This window comes from Geotrypetes seraphini, chromosome 3 (genome assembly GCF_902459505.1).
Source record: "Geotrypetes seraphini chromosome 3, aGeoSer1.1, whole genome shotgun sequence".
Taxonomy (NCBI): Eukaryota; Metazoa; Chordata; class Amphibia; order Gymnophiona; family Dermophiidae; genus Geotrypetes; species Geotrypetes seraphini.
The window spans coordinates 23,357,237-23,376,810 of record NC_047086.1 but is presented as its reverse complement, the minus strand read 5'-3'; the positions used below and the strand labels follow the sequence as shown (position 1 = coordinate 23,376,810).

General features: G+C 43.9%; 1 protein-coding gene across 3 annotated transcripts in view; it reads right to left on the bottom strand.

The window, feature by feature from the left end:
* NT5E (5'-nucleotidase ecto) overlaps window positions 1-18,824 on the bottom strand; it is a 153,067-nt gene extending 134,243 nt beyond the window's left edge. For all 3 annotated transcript variants that reach the window (XM_033937784.1, XM_033937783.1, XM_033937785.1), the window contains exon 1: window positions 18,283-18,824. In XM_033937784.1, coding sequence (XP_033793675.1) covers window positions 18,283-18,606 — 324 coding nt within the window. In that variant the 5' untranslated portion in view covers window positions 18,607-18,824. The remainder of the gene's footprint in view (window positions 1-18,282) is intronic.
* Between the last annotated feature and the right edge of the window lie 750 nt (window positions 18,825-19,574).

The window sequence follows — 19,574 nt, the reverse complement described above, 5'->3', positions numbered from 1 at the left end:
CAATAGACTAGTTAAGCTGAAATTATGAGACAACCTTTGGGAGGAACTTGGGGTGCGACTCTGGAGAGCCACCCTGTATTGGGTAGAAAGTTGTATAAGGCAGATCAGATACAAGTGCGTGAAGTTCACTGATCCAGCATGTTGATATGATGCAGATTAAGAATACTACCTTCCAAGTCAGATACTTTAGGAATGAATATGCGAGTGGTTCAAAAGGTGGCCTCATTAGCATGGCAAGTATGATGTTAAGATCCTAAGCCACTGATGGAGGTTTGATTGGTAGTTTGGTATGCAAAAGCCCTTTCATGAATCTGGAAATCAAAGGATGTACTGCAATGGGCCTTTTATCCAGAGGTGCATGGAAAGAACAGATAGAAGTTAAGATGTACTCTGATTGAAGTGGTTTTAAGACCAGAGTCAGAAAGGTGAAGGAGATATTCCAGAAATGATGAAAGAGGACATGTTTCTGGAAGTAATGAATGTCAATTACACCAGATGGTAAAACGAAGAGGTAGCAACGTCATATAGAGGGTTTTCTGGAAGCTTCAATGATGGCTTACTGATGCAGAGAGGTTAAAGGAATCTACTTGGTCAGAGATACCACATTGTGAGAGCTAACAAACGAAGATTTGGATGGAGAAAATAAGTGGAGTAAAAAAGACAGCAATTCACAATGGGTGCTCTGAATGCAACCACAGTCCCTTCGGTTCTCTTTCACCAGTCATATAAAAAACACCACTTGCAAATATTAACAAACTCATTCGTGCACATCAAGTTTGAGTCCAAATTGATAAGTGCAAAATGTGCAATCATGCATCAACAGTAAATAAACTTCAATTGAAAATCTTCCCATTGAATGAGCCACTTCATGTCCTGATTCATGTCCTGAAGATTTGATGTGAACCAGGACATGAAGTGGCAGATTCAATGGGAGGATTTTCAATTCAAGTATAATTTCCGTTGATGCATGATTGTATGTTAGGACATTTTGCACTTATCAATTTGGACTGAAACTTGATGTGCATGAATGAGTTTGTTTATATTTGTAAGTGGAGCTTTTTTTAATGGACAATGAAAGAGACAGAAGGGGTTCTAGTTGCATTCAGAGCACCCATTGTGAATTGCTGTCTTTTTTTCTCCACTTATTTTTTTACTGGTCACTTCTCAGTATTTGAGATCATTCGTTGCACATTGCATTTCAGATCAAGGAGAATTTGTTTGAAATGAGTTGTGAATTTTTTCTCCTTTCCTCTTTTTCATTGGGTAGTTGAAATCACCCATAATTATTCTTACCCAGTTTGTTGGCATCTCTAGTTTCTGATAACATTTCAGCATCTATCTGTTCACCCTGGTCAGGCGAATGGTAGTACACTCCTATCACTATCCTTTTCCCCTTTACACATGGAATTTCTACCCATAGGGATTCCAAAGTGTGTTTCTGCCCCTGTAGAATTTTGAGTCCATTCGATTCAAGGCCCTCCTTAACAGACAATGCTATGTCTCCACCAATTTGATCCACCCTATCACTGCAATATAGGTTGTACCCTGGTTTGATAGTTTCCCATTGGTTATCTTCCTTCTACTAGGTCTCAGAGATGTCTATTATACGTATCCTTCATTTAGTGCAATATTTCTAACTCTCTCATCTTGTTTCTTAGGCTTCTGGCATTTGCATACAAACATTTTAAACAATGTTTGTCATATCTATTTATAATTTGCTCAGCAGTTGGTATGGATAATTTGCAATCTTTAAAATTAGCCTACTCTGTGTTTAAGGAAACCTGGTCTATTGTGGCTTGTATTGCATATGTAGTGGAATTGAGTATTACTATACAAAAATTCTATAAATGTCTAATCAGCCAATTGGTACGTACATTTAAAAAAACCCAGAGGCAGGCCACCTGCACTGTAGATGTCTGTCATGGGTGCAGGGAGGTGCCTAAGGATGCTTAAGCTCACCAAGGCTGGGCATGGGCTCGCCCGTAAGTGACCTCCCTAGGGCCGCGATAGGCACCGAAATGTAGGCCATTGAAATGCTGGCCTATATTTCAAATAGACTCAGCCGCTAAACTGATCACAACAAAGAAATCTCCCTGCCACAATCAGCTGAGCGGTCATGGCAGGGAACCCCCGAACCCCAATGCAAGCCAGCCAGCAAGAGGGATGCTCAATTCATCCTGCCGCCATCCTCGAACCCCCCAATTGAAGTTCCCCAGCAGGAGGGATGCCTACTCCCTCCTGCTGGAACCTCCAGAACCACCACCCCCCACAACCGCGATATGCAGGACGGATTCCCACACCCTCCTGTCAGAACCTCCAACCCCCCCCCCCCCCCCAACCGTGATAGGCAGGAGGGATGCCCACTCCCTCCTGCCAATAGGCCATCCCCCCAGAGAACAACCTCCCACCCTGACACCCCCGCAGAGCAGAACCTTTATGCTGGCACCCCAGAACCGAGCCCCTCCCAGAACAGAACTCCCAACCTAGCATCCCAACCCCCCTTCCCCCGTATCTTTTGGAGTACTGCCAGCCGGAGGGATGTCTACACCCCCTGGGTGTTTATCTCTGCTGGACAGCTGCACCTGTCTTCGCAAAGCCACGAGCAGCAACTCCTGCACGCAGCATGAGGCTTATCTGGAAGCCTTCCCTCTGACGTCAGAGGGAAGGCTTATTTATTAATTTTAAAAATTTCTATACTGTTTTTAACCAAAACGGTTTAAAAAACTGTTGCATACATAAAATTTTAAAACAAATTAAAACAACTTTTTTGATACAGATCAAGACAGATACACGCAGAAGAATTCAATTCTTTCTAGGAATCAGCAGACAAGGAAAATCAGTTGCTTAAAGGAAGGCATTTACAAATAATTGTGTTTTTAATAACTTTCTAAATGCCTCCTATCAAGCATTTCCAGACTTGTCCTACCAGAGAATTCCACAGTTTTACTCCTGCACAAGAAAAGGTAATTGCATTGGTTTCCACATATTTTGGATTTACATTTGGCTTCAGCAACGCAGTTTTCAAAGCGCAAAGATCTTCCTGGTTGGTAACTAGATATTTCATTCTTAAAGAATTCGTATAAGAACTGATGGCAAATCATAATTGCTTTATATTAAATTCTAAAAGCAACTGGCAACCAGTGCAGCTGTCAAAGATAAAATGTAATATGCTCATATCTCAACGTTCCCGTTATCAATCTTGCCGTGGCATTTTGTACCACCTGCAATGTCCTGCACCTAGTTTTGGTTATCCCAAGGTAGAGGACATTGCAGTAGTCAAGCCGCAACAGGACCCTTGCCTGCAATACGGCATGAAAATCAAATGAAGACAGCATTGGTTTTACTCGATACAATAAATGTATCTGTGCAAAACATAGTTGTACTGTCTTAGCCACTTGATAGCTCATTGTAAGTCCAAAATCTAATCTTACTCCCAAAATTGTCATTGAATCTCTCACTTGCAATACTTCATCCATCACTTTCAGTTCTTTCGGCCATTTATCCTGGTCAGATCTCCCCACTAACATCACTTCTGTCTTTTCTACATTTAATCTCAAATTTTGCTTTCCATCCCATCCAATGATTTCACTCATTAACGTACTCATCAATTTCTCTAAATCCTCACCCCATACATTCACTGGGAAAAAAAGAATATCGTCGGCATAAATTCGATATTCAACCCCCAACAGCTGACCAATTGTAGCCATGTAGATATTAAATAGTAGCGCAGATAGCGCCTACCCTTGGGGAACTCCACTCCATAATGGATATTTACTTCTGATTTTATTTCCATTTCTTACCTGAAATAAATGGTCTTTCATGTACATAGTAAACCAATTAAAGATGGCACCACCCACTCCAAGATTCTTTAATCTTGACAATAATTTTTGAAGATCCACTGAGTCAAATGCTCCTGATATATCTAAAGATATCAGACAATAAGCAACTTGTTGATCCAACCCTAGTCGTAGGGTATCTAGCAATGAGGTCAATAGTAGTTCTATACCAGTGGTCTCAAACTTGCGACCCGGGGGCCACATGCGGCCCGCCAGGTACTATTTTGAGGCCCTAGGTATGTTTATCATAATCACAAAAGTAAAATAAAACAGTTTCTTGATCATATGTCTCTTTAGCTATAAATTACAATATTATTATTAAGACTTAGCCAAAAGGAAAGATTTATGAACTATTAAGCGTTTTACCTCATGCAAAATTCTCATTTCTTTAATAAGACATTAACTATTTTTTCTGCGGCCCTCCAAGTACCTACAAATCCAAAATGTGGCCCTGCAAAGGGTTTGAGTTTGAGGCCACTGTTCTATACTATGGGCTTTGCGAAAACCAAATTGATTGCAATCTAGGCAGCCAATCTTCTGCACATAATTTTCTCTAAAAGTTTACTTATAAAAGGTACAATTGGAATTGGTCTATAATTTTTCATAATGTCCACATCTAACCCTCTCTGTGTGTCAAGGCTGGTCATACAGTGGATTGTTTACAATCCTTTGGATAAACATCTTCCCCTAAAGCTTTACTATTTTTGTAATTCCTGGTGTCACCTTCTCAGCCATCTGTCTCATAACAAATGACGAGCATGGATCTTGAATAGCACGTATAGCTGTACAACCACGAATGGCATTACAAACCTCTACTTCATCTATCTCATCAAATACCGTCCATATTTCCTTTCCCTTATCAACCTCACTAGACAAACTATCATCTATTGAAGATTTCTTATCTCCTCCCATTTTATCAGCTAAAAACCGTACATATTTCTCCTAATCAAGATCATAACATTCAACAGATATCTCATAACTATCAATTAGATATTTAACTATAGTGAATAATTCTTGTAGTCGGTTCAAAGCCTCAATGACGCATTCCTTATAATAATGATTCATTTCATTTTCACACAGACTTAAATATTCCATTAAACGTAATCTGTAACTATCATGATCATCAACATCTTTTGTCTTATGCCATAAACGTTCTGCGGGCCATGTGCAGGAGCCGCTCCTTGCGTCTTTGCGAAGAGAAGTGCGGCTGGGAGGAAGGAGTCAACCAGAGGAGGTAAATACCAGCGGGGGGGAGACACGAATTTGGGACGCAGAATGGAGGGAAGGACAAGGACAAAGGAGTGAGGGAAAGAGATGTTGAGATAGGGAGGGAATAGAAAGGAAGAATTGTTGGGCATGGGTATCAGAGGGAGGGAGAGAGAGATGGTGCACATGGGAAAATGAAGAAATAGGCGAATTGTTGGGTATAGGAAGAGAGAAATATTGGACATGGTGGTGGGAGAGGCATGAGGCAGAGATGCATGCGGGAAGAGAGATGAGAGGGAGAAATATTGGATGTGGTGGTGGAGAGGGAACAGTGGAACAGATGAAGAACAAAATTAAGTGCAATCCTCCTATCTTTTCTTTCTATTTAAACAACAGTACTTTATTTTGAAGACTGTTTCTTTAATGTTTTTATAGATTGTGTTCTGTACGGGATCCTAGTTACATACAAATTCAGCTTAAGAATGGTTTATAAAACAGAATTTGTTCTTAACCCAGGGACTACCTGTATTTGTATTTCTGTCAAATAGCAAACTTTTTTTTTTTTTTTAACTTTCACACATTTCATTGTGACCTCCCCTTCTCCCCCCCCCCAAAAAAAAAAAAAAAAAAGAATGCCTCTGTTATAGAGCAAGAGGCACTGGATTATTTGGGGGTCACTGAGCATGTGTGTTTGTGGGAGGAGGGAACAGTATAAAATAAGACTGCCAGAGCCCTAGTACGGAGGGAGACTCCTGAGGTACTATTAACAGCTTGTGGAGGGAAAATCGGGCAGAGTTTGCTAGACGAGCAGACAACAAAGGAGAGAAAGTGGAATCTAGGGAGTTTCGTTGAGAGGCGTTATAAAGGACTGCTTTTTCAAGGAGTCACCAGGAGAGGAAAGAGTGAAGAGTGTGTGGAGAACCATCTCAAAAGGGAAAAACACTGCTTCTGGCAGAGCCTGTGCAGGAGTGTTTCAGCTTAGCGGGAAAGATAAAGTGTCCTGGGCTTAGGAAAGATGGTGGGACCCTGTAGCAGCTCACCGCATGAACAAAGGAGTGAAGAGATGAGGGAACATAGTAGAAGTGTTCATAAATAGCTTGTAAAATCAGTTTCAGTACGCACATCAGAAAGACATTGTAAATAGTTTGTACCTTGATACTGCAATCAAGTTTCAGTAAAGGTTACAATTAATTATCACTTGTACCTTGGTCTCAGCTTGATTCCTTAAGCGAGTGTGAAGACTGAACCCTGAGATTGTGATCTTTTGGCCTATAGCGTAAGTCACAAACCCAGCTCGATAGACTTTACAGACTGCTCTCCCCAAATAATTTTTGTTTCTTTTGGTACTACTATTTATCACTTATATAGTTCTGAAAGGCTGTACATACTGACATTTAATAGATGGTTCCTGCTGCGGCGGCGAAAAGGGCAAACAGAAAAGCACAGTTACTTATCATAACAGGTGTTATCCAGGGAGAGCAAGCAGCTATTCTCACATGTGGGTGACGTCATCGACGGAGCTCGGATGCAGACGCCTCACAAGCAGACTTGCTTGAAGAAACTCGAAGTTTCGAGTCGCCCGCACCGTGCAAGCGCGAGTGCCTTCCCGCTCAGCACAAGGCGCGTCTCCTCAGTTCAGACAGCTAGCAGAGAAGCCAACCAGGGGAGGTGGGTGGGTTGCGAGAATAGCTGCCTGCTGTCCCTGGATAACACCTGTTACGGTAAGTAACTATGCTTTATTCCAGGACAAGCAAGCAGGTATTCTCACATGTGGGTGACCTCCAAGCTAACCAGAATGGGATGGTGGGAGCGTTGGCAATTTAAGAGAATAAATTTTGTAATACTGTTTGGCCAAACTGTCCATCCTGTCTGGAGAAAGTATCCAGACAATAAATAGTGAGAAGTGAAGGTATGAACCGAGGACCAAGTAGCAGCCTTACAAATTTCCTCAATAGGTGTAGATCTGAGGAAAGCTACTGAAGCTGCCATTGCTCTGACTTTATGGGCTGTGACTTTACTGTGAAGGGGTAATCCAGCCTGGGCATAGCAGAAAGAGATACAAGCTGCCATCCAGTTGGAGATGGTACGCTTAGAAATAGGATGGCCCAACTAATTTGGATCGAAGGAAACAAAAAGTTGAGGAGCAGTTCTGTGTGGTTTGGTGCATTCCAAGTAGAAGGCCAAAGCACGTTTACAGTCCAGAGTATGAAGAGCTGATTCTCCAGGATGAGAATGAGGCTTTGGAAAAAACACTGGAAGTACGATGGATTGGTTGAGATGAAATTCTGAGACCACTTTAGGGAGGAATTTAGGATGAGTACGAAAAACCACCTTGTCATGATGGAACACAGTGAATGGTGGGTCAGTAACTAAAGCTTGCAGCTCACTGACTCGTCGAGCAGAAGTGAGGGCAATGAGAAACACCACTTTCCAAGTGAGATACTTCAGATGAGCCTTATCAATTGGTTCAAATGGAGGCTTCATGAGTTGAGAAAGGACAACATTGAGGTCCCAAACCACAGGAGGCGGTTTGAGAGGAGGTTTGACATTGAAAAGTCCTTTTATGAATCTGGAAACCACCGGATGAGCAGAGAGGGGTTTCCCTTCAATAGGCTGATGGAAAGCCGCAATTGCACTGAGATGGACTCGTATAGATGTAGACTTGAGGCAGAATTGGATAAGTGCAAAAGATAGTCCAAAACAGAAGATAAGAAGGAATTCTGAGGCTCCTTATGATGAGAAAAACACCATGTAGAAAATCTAGTCCATTTTTGGTGATAGCATTGTTACATTACATTACATTACATTACATTAGTGATTTCTATTCCGCTTGTGCCTTGCGGTTCTAAGCGGATTACATTAGAAGATGGCTGGACATTTCCAGGCGATGACAATACAATTATTTGTATAACTTTACAAACTTTGCAAACCTAACTTTACTTAACTTTTCGTACATAACTTTACATAACTTTACGTACATAACTTTACATAACTTTACGTGGAGTTACTTTGTGTTACTTTACATTATCCTTACCGTGCTTGCATAACTTGCATTAAGTTTACATAATTTATCTTACATAATTTATCTTACATAGCTTTACAAGACTTTACGTAGAGTTATTTTATGTTATTTTACCTTATTATTCCAGTACATTGCATAACTTACATTACATGATATTACAAAGCATAACCTTATGTTATATTACAACGTATAACCTTATGTTAATTTACATAATATTGCAACGCATAATCTTATGTTACCAAAAATCGTCTGTTCCTAGGTTGCTATATCTGATTTTTTCGGTATTTGGGGAGACTGTGTTTCTAGATATGAATTGGCTTTACGCCCGATGCAGCTAGATTAGATGTTGCCTATGGGGACGAAGTTGCAGTTGGTTGTGAGTTGCAGTAGGTTGTGAAGGGAGAGAAGATGATGGTAGATTATAATATTGGGATGTGTTTTTTGAATAGTATGGTTTTTATATCTTTTCGAAACGCTTTGTAGTCCGTAGTTGTGGTCAGCAGCTTGGATATGGTGGGGTCAATTTTCGCGGCCTGTGTAGCAAGTAGGTTGTCATATAGCTTTTTGCGTTTTGTGCCTTTGAGTGAGGGGTAGGTGAATGGAGTCTGGGTTCTCCTTACTCTAGTTGAGAGGTTTCGGGTTAGGCGGCTGTTTAGGTAGAGAGGTGCTGTTCCGTTTATTGCTTTGAATAATAAACAGTATAGTTTGAATTGAGTTCTTGCTTGTATCGGTAGCCAGTGTGAGTCGAGATAGGCATTAGTGATGTGATCGTATTTTCCTAGTGAGTAGATAAGTCTGAGTGCTGTGTTCTGTACTGTCTGTAATTGTTTGGTCATGTAAGCGGGGCAGGGTAGATAAAGGCTGTTGCAGTAGTCTACAAGTCCTAGTACAAGTGATTGGACTAAGATCCTGTATTGAATTTTGTCAAAGAATTTTCTTATTTTTCGCAGGTTGCGCATGGTGTAGAAGGCTTTTTGGATGGTTTTGTTAGTATGAGTCTGCATTGTGCATCTCCTGTCTATTGTTACTCCCAGGATTTTGAGTGCTGGCTGTATTGGGTATGTGATTGCATTTGTCGTCAGATCAGTTAAGGTAGGTTCTTTGTCTTTTTCTAGCAGCAGGAATTTGGTTTTATCCGTGTTCAGTTTCAGTTTGTGGTTGGTCATCCATGTTTCTACCGTTTCCAGAGTTATTTTCAGTCGTCCTGATGAGTTGGGGTCTTGGGTATTGAAGGGGAGAAGGATTGTTATGTCGTCTGCGTAGCTGAATGAGACTATATTTAGGGAGTCTAGAGTGGTGCCCAGTGAGGATACGTAGAGGTTGAAAAGTATGGGTGATAATGGAGATCCTTGTGGTACTCCACAGGGGTTTGACCAGGGGTCAGATATGTGGTCTTTTGTCTTTACTTTATAAGTTCTAGTTTTTAGAAAGCCTTGGAACCAGTTGAGTACCAAACCTGTGATCCCTATGGCGTCTAGTATCTGGAGTAGTATGTTGTGATCCACTAGGTCGAAAGCTGCTGAAAGATCTAGTTGGATAAGTAGTATCCTGTTCCCTTTGCTGAGGTGTTGGTGTGCTATATCCATTAGAGATACAAGTAGTGTCTCTGTGCTGTGGTTTTTTCTGAAACCTGATTGTGATGGGTGTAGTATGTTGTGGTCTTCTAAGTAGTTGGTGAGGTATTGTGCTACAAGACCTTCTTGTAGTTTGATATATAATGGGATTGATGCGATGGGTCTGTGGTTGGCTGGATTATTGTTTGGAGCTTTGGGATCTTTCGGTATGGGGGTGATAATAATCTCGCCTAGTTCTGGTGGGAAGTGACCATCTGTGAGCGTGGATTGTAGCCAGTTCATGAGGTTAGCTTTGAACTTGATGGATGCGGTTGTTAGCAGGTACGATGGGCAGCTGTTTAGGTCACAAGAAGTTTTACTATATTTGTTGTATAGTCGAGTCATGTCGTTCCATTGTATTTTGGGGAAGTTAGTCCACGTTCTGTCAGCTACTAAGGCTTCATCTATTGTTGGTGTTGTTATAATCTCATCGAGGAGGGTTAATGAATTGTTGAATGTGGATCTGATATTGGTGATTTTGTGCTTGAAGTAGTCTGCTAATTGGTGAGCTGAAGGAGATTGGTTTCCTTGAGTAGCTAGGAAAGGTTTGGTGTCTGTGAGTTTTCTTACAATATTGAAGAGTATTTTTGAGTCTGGGTTTTCAGTGCCTATTAGTTTGGAATAGTATGCTTTCCTTTTTTCCTTTAGTTTGATGTTATATTGTTTGATTTGGATTCTCCATGCTACTTTTGTTTGGTCTTGTTTCTGTTTTTTCCATATTCTTTCGAGGTGTCTGCATTGTCTTTTTAAATGGAGAAGTTCAGCATCGAACCATTTGTCTGAAGGTCTACAGATTTTGTTTTTTGTTTTTATTGGTGCTAGCTCGTTCAAAGTAGCTTCGCTAATGGTACGCCAGTGAGTTACAAATTCTTTGGGGTTGATTTGGTCGAATGCTGGATCTACCTTCTCCCAAAATGTAGTAGGATTGATTTTCTGTCGTGTGTTGATGTGGATTTTTTGGGGTGCGGGTTTGTGGTTGTTTTGAGCCCAGTTTATGGTGAAAGTGTATTTGTAGTGGTCTGACCAGAGGGAGGGGTGCCATATACCGTTGGATGTGTGTATGTTTTGAGTGTCAAGATTATGGGTCGTGAATGCTGCAATGTCCAGTTGGTGGCCTTTTTCGTGTGTGGGTTCGGGGTTAAGTATCTGATAGGATAGGGTATCGAGATATGAGAGTATTCCCTCTACTTGTTTGGAGGAGTGGTCTTCTAGATGGAGATTTAAGTCTCCGAGGAGTAAGTTGTGGGTGGAAGTTAGTGAATTCTGGAGAATGAATTCTTCGAGTTCTTGTTTTGATGTCTAGTTGTAAGCTTTCTAGAAGCTTCTAAAATGTCTTTTACAGATTGATAAAACTGAAGAGGGGTTATGTTGAGAGGTACTAGGCTGTCAGGTTGGGATGAAGCAGAGATCCTTGACTCTGTGTAAGCAGAGAAGGAAAAACTGGTAGAAGGTATGGCTCCCTGCTGCTGAGTTGAAGAAGAAGGGAGTACCAGGGTTGTCTCGGCCACCGAGGAGCGATTAGAATCATGGTGGCATGATCGTTCTTCAATTTGACCAGGGACTTGAGAATGAGAGGGAATGGAGGAAATGCGTAGAGGAAAAGATTTGTTCATTCCAGAAGAAAAGCATTTGCCTCAAGGCGGTGAGGAGAATATATCCTGGAGTAGAACTGAAGCAGCTTGTAGTTGTGGGGAGCCGCAAAGAGGTCTATCTGTGGCATCCCCACTGTGAAAAAATGTGATGAAGAGGCGAGGAATGGAGAGTCCATTCGTGAGGTTGCAGTAGACAACTCAAGTTGTCCGCCAAGCAATTCTTCGCTCCTTGAATGTAGACAGCTTTGAGGAAGGTGTTGTGGCAGATTGCCCAGTCCCAAACCTCCAGAGCTTCTTGACAAAGGGAGGCAGACTCTGTCCCTCCTTGTTTGTTGACATAGTACATGGCAACTTGGTTGTCCATCTGAACGAGGACTACTGTATCGTGAAGCAGATGTTGAAAAGCATGGAGAGCTTTGAAGATCGCTCTGAGTTCCAACTGATTGATATGACACTGACCTTTCATAAATCTGGAAACCACAGGATGAGCAGACAGGGGTTTCCCTTCGATAGACTGATGAAAAGCAGCAATTGCACTGAGATGGACTCGAATAGATGTAGATTTGAGGCCAGAGGTAGATAAGTGCAAGAGATAATCCAAGACAGAAGACAAGGAGGTATCTTGAGGCTCCTTGTGCTGCGAGATGTACCATGTAGAAAATCTAGTCCATTTTTGGTGGTAGCATTGTCGAGTGCAGGCTTTCGGGAAACCTCTAAAATGTCTCGAACAGGTTGAGAAAACTGAAAAGGAGTTATATTGAGAGGAACCAATCTGTCAGGTGTCGAGACTGCAGGTTGGGATGAAGAAGAGATCCTTGACTCTGTGTAAGCAAAGATGTAAAAACTGATAGAAGGTATGGCTCCCTGTTGGTGAGTTGAAGTAGAAGGGAGTACCAAGGTTGACTGGTCCACCAAGGAGCTATCAGAATCATGGTGGCATGATCAGTCTTGAGCTTAACAAGAGTCTTGAGAATGAGAGGGAATTGAGGAAATGCATACAGGAAGAGATTCGTCCATTTCAGCAGAAAAGCATCTGCCTCGAGGCAATGAGGAGAGTATATCCTGGAGCAGAACGGAGGCAGGTTGTGGGGAGATGCAAAGAGGTCTATCTCAGGAGTTCCCCACTGAGAAAAAATGTGATGAAGAGGCAAGAAATTGAGTGTCCATTCGTGAGGTTGCAGAAGACGACTCAACTTGTCCACCAGACAGTTTTTCTCTCCTTGAATGTAGACAGCTTTGAGGAAGGTATTGTGAAGAATTGCCCAATTCCAAACCTTCAGAGCTTCTTGGCAAAGAGGGAGAGATCCCATTCCTCCCTGCTTGTTGACACAGTACATGGCGACTTGGTAGTCCGTCCGAATGAGGACTACCTGGTCGTGAAGATGTTGAAAAGCTTTGAGAGCATTGAAGATCACTCTGAGTTCCAACAGATTGATATGTGTAGATTCAGCTCGAGGCACAGGCAGGGACTCGACCTCGTGTGAGACTGCTGATTGCCCAGGCTGGACTGCAGGAAGCAGTCGAGGCAGGACTGTATTTGCTCAGTAACTGAACAAATTCTCGCTCTAAAATGGTCTGGATAGTAGCCTGCAATTGTGGATCCGAGTCTGAAACTGGACCACTTGCTGAGGCTAAAGGAGGAAAGATAACCGCTACGAAGTCGAAGCCCGCAGGGTGTGGGCACGCGACATGCCCTGCCAGTCAGTCGACGAAAAAATATAACTTTTTTTTTAAACTAAAAGTAATAGTTTCAAGTTTATTTCAAATTTACTATACCGCCCACTTGAACCTTCTAGGTGGTATACAAAAATGCCTTAACAATATACCAATTAAAATATAATTTAGTCTAAAACAAACCAAAGGAAAAACGATTTAAGGACACAGACGAACAGGGACAGAAAGGAAGAAGGGATTAGAACTACAATTGATAGAAAGAAAAGAAAACACTTAAAGGGAAGAACAAAGGTTGGGGAAATAAAAATGGAAATATTACTTAAAACTAAGTCATCCTAAAAAAGACAATTTAGGTTACAAAGGCATCGTGGAAAAGGAATGTCTTTAGCATTACCTTAAATTTGATCAGTGTTTTATTTTCCTGCAAAATAAAACACAAACCGCAGTGAAGAGAAGGCACAAAGCAAACGAAGTTCAGCGCAGAGCGTCAAAGACAGACTTCTTGGCTCCGCGGAAAACTGAGAACTGAGGAGACGCACCCTGTGCTAGGCGCATGCGCAGCAGACTCGAAACTTCTGAGTTTCTACAAGCAAGTCTGCTTGCAAGGCTGTCCGCATCCGGGCTCCATGGATGACATCACCCACATGTAAGAATAGGCTGCCTGCTTGTCCTGGGATAATGCTAGGAATGATTAAGAAAGGGATCATGGACAGATCAGAGGTTATCATGCCACTGTACAGGGCCATGGTACATCCTCACCTGGAATACAGCGTCCAGCACTGGTCGCCGTACATGAAGGACACAGGTAGGGTCCAGAGAAGAACGACTAAAATGGTTAAAGGGCTGGAGGAGTTCCCAAAAAGCGAGAGATTAGAGAAACTGGGCCTCTTCTCCCTTGAAAAGAGGAGACAAGAGGGGACATGATCAAAACATTCAAGATACTGAAGGGAATTTAGTAGATAAAGACAGGTTAGGTTGGGTAGGGAGAATGAGAGGGCACTCTGTAAAGTTAAAAGGGGATAGATTCCGTACAAACCTTGACCTAGAGAGTGGTGGAAAACTGGAACGCTCTTCCGGAGGCTGTTATAGGGGAAAACACCCTCCAGGGATTCAAGACAAAGTTAGACAAGTTCCTGCTGAACTGGAACGTACGCAGGTAGGGCTAGTCTCAGTTAGAGCACTGGTTTTGGTTCATAGACAACGGCGCGAAAGACAAAAGCGCGCGCTGACAATTGAGCGCAGTGCGTGCCGCCGCACCGCTCTAAATTACAGTTTTTAGGGGCTCCGACGGGGGTTTTTGTTGGGGAACCCCCCCAGTTTACTTAATAGACATCGCGCCGGCGTTATGGGGGGTTGTAACCAGTGTTCCCGCTAAGCTGCGCTGGGGTGCGCTGGCGCTCAAAATATTACCTCGCAGCGCACAAGTTTCTCGTCACAGCGCACACAGTGTAGAGCACAGTTCTTCAACCGCCGGTCCGCAAACAAAATCTTGCCGGTCCGCGAAGGATTCGGTCCCCGCCGCAACGAAAGGCCGGCGTCAGCTGACTTGCAACTTCCTGTTGCAGTCGCTGTGCCGGGACTCCTGCCTTCCACCGCGTTTGCCTCCTGCCTTGTCTCCGCACCTCCAGACCAGCAGCGGCAGCTGTGTATGCTTTTAACTTCGGCACAGAGCTGCCCCTAATCAATAGTTTAGCGCGGTTTCATAAGGCAGCCTCGGGGCCTTTGCTAGGCCGGCCCACATCGCATCATCGAAGCGGGCCGGCTATCAAAGGCCCCGAGGCTGCCTCATGAAACCGCGCTAAACTATTGATTAGGGGCAGCTCTGTGCCGAAGTTAAAAGCATACAGAGCTGCCGCTGCTGGTCTGAACTCTTGGGCCGCTGAAGGAGGGCAAAAAGCAGCTGTCCTGGAGGTTTCCCTTCCTCTCGCCTTTACAGGTTCCTTTTTTCCACCTTTTTTTTTTTCCTTCAAACGGCAACGGGCCCCAGCATCGACATCAATCAAGTAAGTTCCACTGTCAATCAAGCGGTTCTGCTCGGCCAAAGCTTCCCCTGTGACATGAGCCACCCTCAGGGGAAAGAAAGTGACCCACAAAGGTGAGGGGAAGGGGGGCAGATGATGGAAGTTGGGGGGGGGGGGAGAGAGAGAGAGAGAGAAGGGGCAGATGAGGGAATGGAGGAGATGAGAGAGAGAGAGAAGGGGACAGATGATGGAAGTGAGAAGAAGGGAGAGAGAGCAGAAGGCAGATGGATGTCAGTTGAGAAGGGAGAGCAGATGCTGAATGGAAGTGGGGAAAGAACACATACTGGATGGAAGGAGGAGATAAATAAAGGGGGAAGAAAATAGTAAGATAATGGAGGGGTGAGGGAAAGGGGTGACAAGCTGTGTGTAGACACAGTGAAAAGAGGGAAACGGGACTAAATAGTAAGAAAGAATTTAATTTAGATGGAGGCAGAAAATAGAGAAGGAAGACCAGAGAAGAAAAGGGAAGAGAGAGCAGAGAATGATCAGATCTGAGTGGAGGAAATGAGAAGAGAGATATGCTAAAAACCACAGGGGGGAGGGAAGGATAGAGATGCCAGACCATGAGGGGAACAGAAGGAAGATGATGGATGCTAGACCAAATTGGGGGGTGGGGGGGGGGCAGGAGGAGAGATGGCAGGGAAAGACAGACAGTGAATGGAAGGGGCAGATGCTGGACTGAAGAGACAGAGAAGGTTATCATGCTGCTGTACCGGGCCATGGTACGCCCTCACCTGGAGTACTGCGTCCAGCACTGGTACTTTAAGAAGGACACGGTACTACTCGAAAGGATCCAGAGAAGAGCAACTAAAATGGTTAAGGGGCTGGAGGAGTTGCCGTACAGCGAAAGATTAGAGAAACTGGGCCTCTTCTCCCTTGAGCAGAGGAGATTGAGAGGGGACATGATAGAAACATTCAAGGTACTGAAGGGAATAGACTTAGTAGCTAAGGCAGGGAGAACGAGAGGGCACTCTCTAAAGTTGAAAGGGGATAGATTCCATACAAACGTAAGGAAGTTCTGTGGTAGAAAGCAACATATTTATTTGGCTCATAACTTGCTGGCGCCCGATATTTTTAGCTCACAGTGAAAAAAGTTTGCTCACAACACCCGCCCGCTTAGAGGGAACACTGGTTGTAACCCTCCACATTTTACTGTAAACTGAACTTTTTCCCTAAAAACAGGGAAAAAGTAAAGTTTTCAGTAAAATGTGGGGGGTTACAACCCCCCACAACATGGCGCAATGTCTATTAAGTAGACCCCCACCGGAGCACTAAAAACAGTAATTTAGAGTGGTGCGGCGGCGCGCGCTGCGCTCAATTGTCTGGGCGCGCCTTTGTCCTGGCGCGCTTTTGACCTAACACCCTGGTTTTGATCTAGGGGCTGCCGTGGAAGCGGACTGCTGGGCACGATGGACCACTGGTCTGACCCAACAGCAGCAATTCTTATGTTCTTATGCTAAGAAGAGCTTACTCTGCAGTTAGATTACTTCATTGTTGTTCCAAGTTTGACTACGTCACAACACTCCAAAAAAATGAGCATATTCTTCCCGTCTCCTATCGCATCCCTTTCTAATATAATATTCTCTCTCATCAAATATTATCAAGTGGACTTCCTTCTTTGTTATTTAGTTTCCTGGTTCAATACTCTCCACAAAGAACCCTTTGATCATCCCAACAGTTACTGGTCGTTCCCTCATTTTGACAATTATTTCTTGATTTTCACAGGAACTCTTCATTCTCTGTCATGGCTCCCACTCTTTGGAATTCTTTACCTTACCATCTCTGCATGGAAAGTTAATTCTTGACATTTAAGACACAATTATTATTTCTCTCTGATATTCTGCTCATAACTCTCCGGTATTTCCTTGTACTATCTTTGCGCTGAATTTTCACTCTGACCTTTAGACACAATTGCAGAGAATTTATCTTTTTCTAGTCTTCTGTTTATAACTCAACAGGCATGGGCAGAAATCAAACAGGCTTAAAGCTCTACCCTCACCTTTTAAGTTTTTACTCCTTCACTTTCCCCACTCCTCTGCTTTTATTGCAACCAACCCATTCTTTACCTCCTTATGTTTCTAATTGCGTACATTTGTCTGTTTGCCCCCTCCCCATATACTGTATATATACTTTTATATTGTAAACTGCTTTTAAGCTCGGTTTTATATCTGCGGTACTGTATATCAAATAAATCGAACTTGAACTATAATTAATTTGGTTAATCCCGGTCACAGGTGCCCAACCCAAAGAGCCAGCCAGTGGCCATGGACTGTGTGTGGGCAGGACCAGGGTTCCATAATAAAGCATAGACATACGTGTCTGTTATGATTCATACAGCTTGCGGGTGGCATTCAGTTTTACAGGTCCATAAATTTGAACTGTCAACAGCAGCCAAAATAGCAACCCTATTGCAGAAAGCTAAAATTTGGGCTAATTTGGAACGGTATCTGGCACTTTATAACTATTACCTTCTAAAAAAAATAGGCTAATGCTAAACCCAAATATTCATATATGTAAATCAAATTAAACTGCGATTACTTTATATAACTATGCCTAATCTCTACTTTATGGAGAGGGTAGTGGATGCCTGGAATGCGCTCCCGAGAGAGGTGGTGGAGAGTAAAACTGTGACTGAGTTCAAAGAAGCGTGGGATGAACACAAAGGAGCTGAATCAGAAAATAATATTAAATATTGAACTAGGCCAGTTACTGGGCAGACTTGCACGGTCTGTGTCTGTGTATGGCCGTTTGGTGGAGGATGGGCAGGGGAGGGCTTCAATGGCTGGGAGGGTGTAGATGGGTGTTGTAAGTCTTAATGGAGATTTCGGCAGTTGGAACCCAAGCACAGTACCGGGTAAAGCTTTGGATTCTTGCCCAGAAATAGCTAAGAAGAAAAAAAATTTAAATTGGATCAGGTTGGGCAGACTGGATGGACCATTCGGGTCTTTATCTGCCGTCATCTACTATGTTACTATGTTTCATGACTTCTGTGACTGGACTGTGAGGTTTTTCTATCTTGAGATTTGTAAACTTAGTTAAAGGTATGCTCATTTATGCCCCTGTATAAGCAGCTGCGATTTCTTTTTGCCTTGGATTTTATTATCATTCTCTGGAGTGAAACATTTCACTTCAATAAAATTTCACGAGCCTCAAAGAAGAAAAACGGTGTTGTGGTGGGTGAAACGAGGGGCAAGAACCAACTCCATGCATTGGAGAGAAGAGAGAGCGAGAGAGGGAAAAAAAAAGTCACGCGGGAATGTTTTCCAGACTTTGCAGCCCGTTCCAAGTGTGCGCGTGGCGCGTCCTCGCCTGGCTTACCATGGCATCGTACTGGAGGTAGTTCATGAAGCGCACCGCCTCCTCGCCCTTGAAGTAGTTGAACCAGACGGTGCCCTGGTACTGGTCGCCGGCGTCGAGCAGCAGGACGTGGGGCTCGCGGGCGCGCACCTCGCGGACCTTGCTCAGCCTCCGCGCCACCCCGCCGTAGCAGCCCTCGTGCGGGGCGCACCTGCCCGAGTCGCGGCTCGACTGCTCCACGCGCGCATGGACGTCGTTGGTGTGCAGGAGGGTGAGTTCGAAACCGTTGGCGCCGCCGAGGAGGAGGCAGAGGAGAGGGAGCGAGGCGCGAGCCCACGCTGCCATGCTTGCGTCTGCGGGCGTTGCGAGCCGCTCCGAAAGCCACCTCGGCTCGGGGAGGAGACGAGGGGGCAGGGCCGCCTGTCGCGGGGCGGAGAGGTACGGTAGTCCATAGCTAGCATCCCACACGCGCGACGCTGACTAAACTCCTCGACAGGGAGAGAGGTGACTGTTTTTTTGTGGGCTCATCGGCAGACCCTCTCCATCCCGCTTTGACCGCCTCATCTCACCTTTCGCCCGCTCTCAGCGGGGCCAGCGCGTGCCAGATAAAGGCTGGGGTGCGCGCGCAAGAGTCCAAACGGATTCTATACCGTGCTGATAAAGGAGGAGGGAGGGAGGGGGGGAGGCGGAGGAGGGTGGCTGTACGTCAAAACATAGAAGTCCCTGCTCCAAAAGGCTTACAATGTAGTCAAGACAAACTGGACAAGAAGATGCATCTATGCGCGGAACAAGGTGGAGGAATTACAGAAGGAGTAGCAAGATTCCACAGCAGAATCCCCAAAATATTACTACTAATCACTTCTATAGCTCTAATACGCATGGCTGTACATGAAAACATTGCTGAGACAGTCCCTGCTCAGAAGAGCTTACAATCTAGTCAAGACAGACAAACTGGATAAGAAGATGCATCTATGCGCGGAACAAGGTGGGGGAATTACAGAAGGAGTAGCAAGATTTCACGCAGAATTCCTAGAGTATTACTACTAATCATTTCTATAGCTCTACTAATACGCATGGCTGTACATCAAAACAAAGAAGAAACAGTCCCTGCTCAGAAGAGCTTACAATCTAGTCAAGACAGACAATCTGGATAAGAAAGTGCATCTAGACACAGTTCTCAGGTGGGGGAATTACAGAAGGAGTAGCAAGATTCCATGCGGAATCCCCAAAGAGTACATATTACTACTATTAATCATTTCTATAGCTCTACTAGACATACGCATGGCTGTATATCAAAACAAAGAAGAGACAGT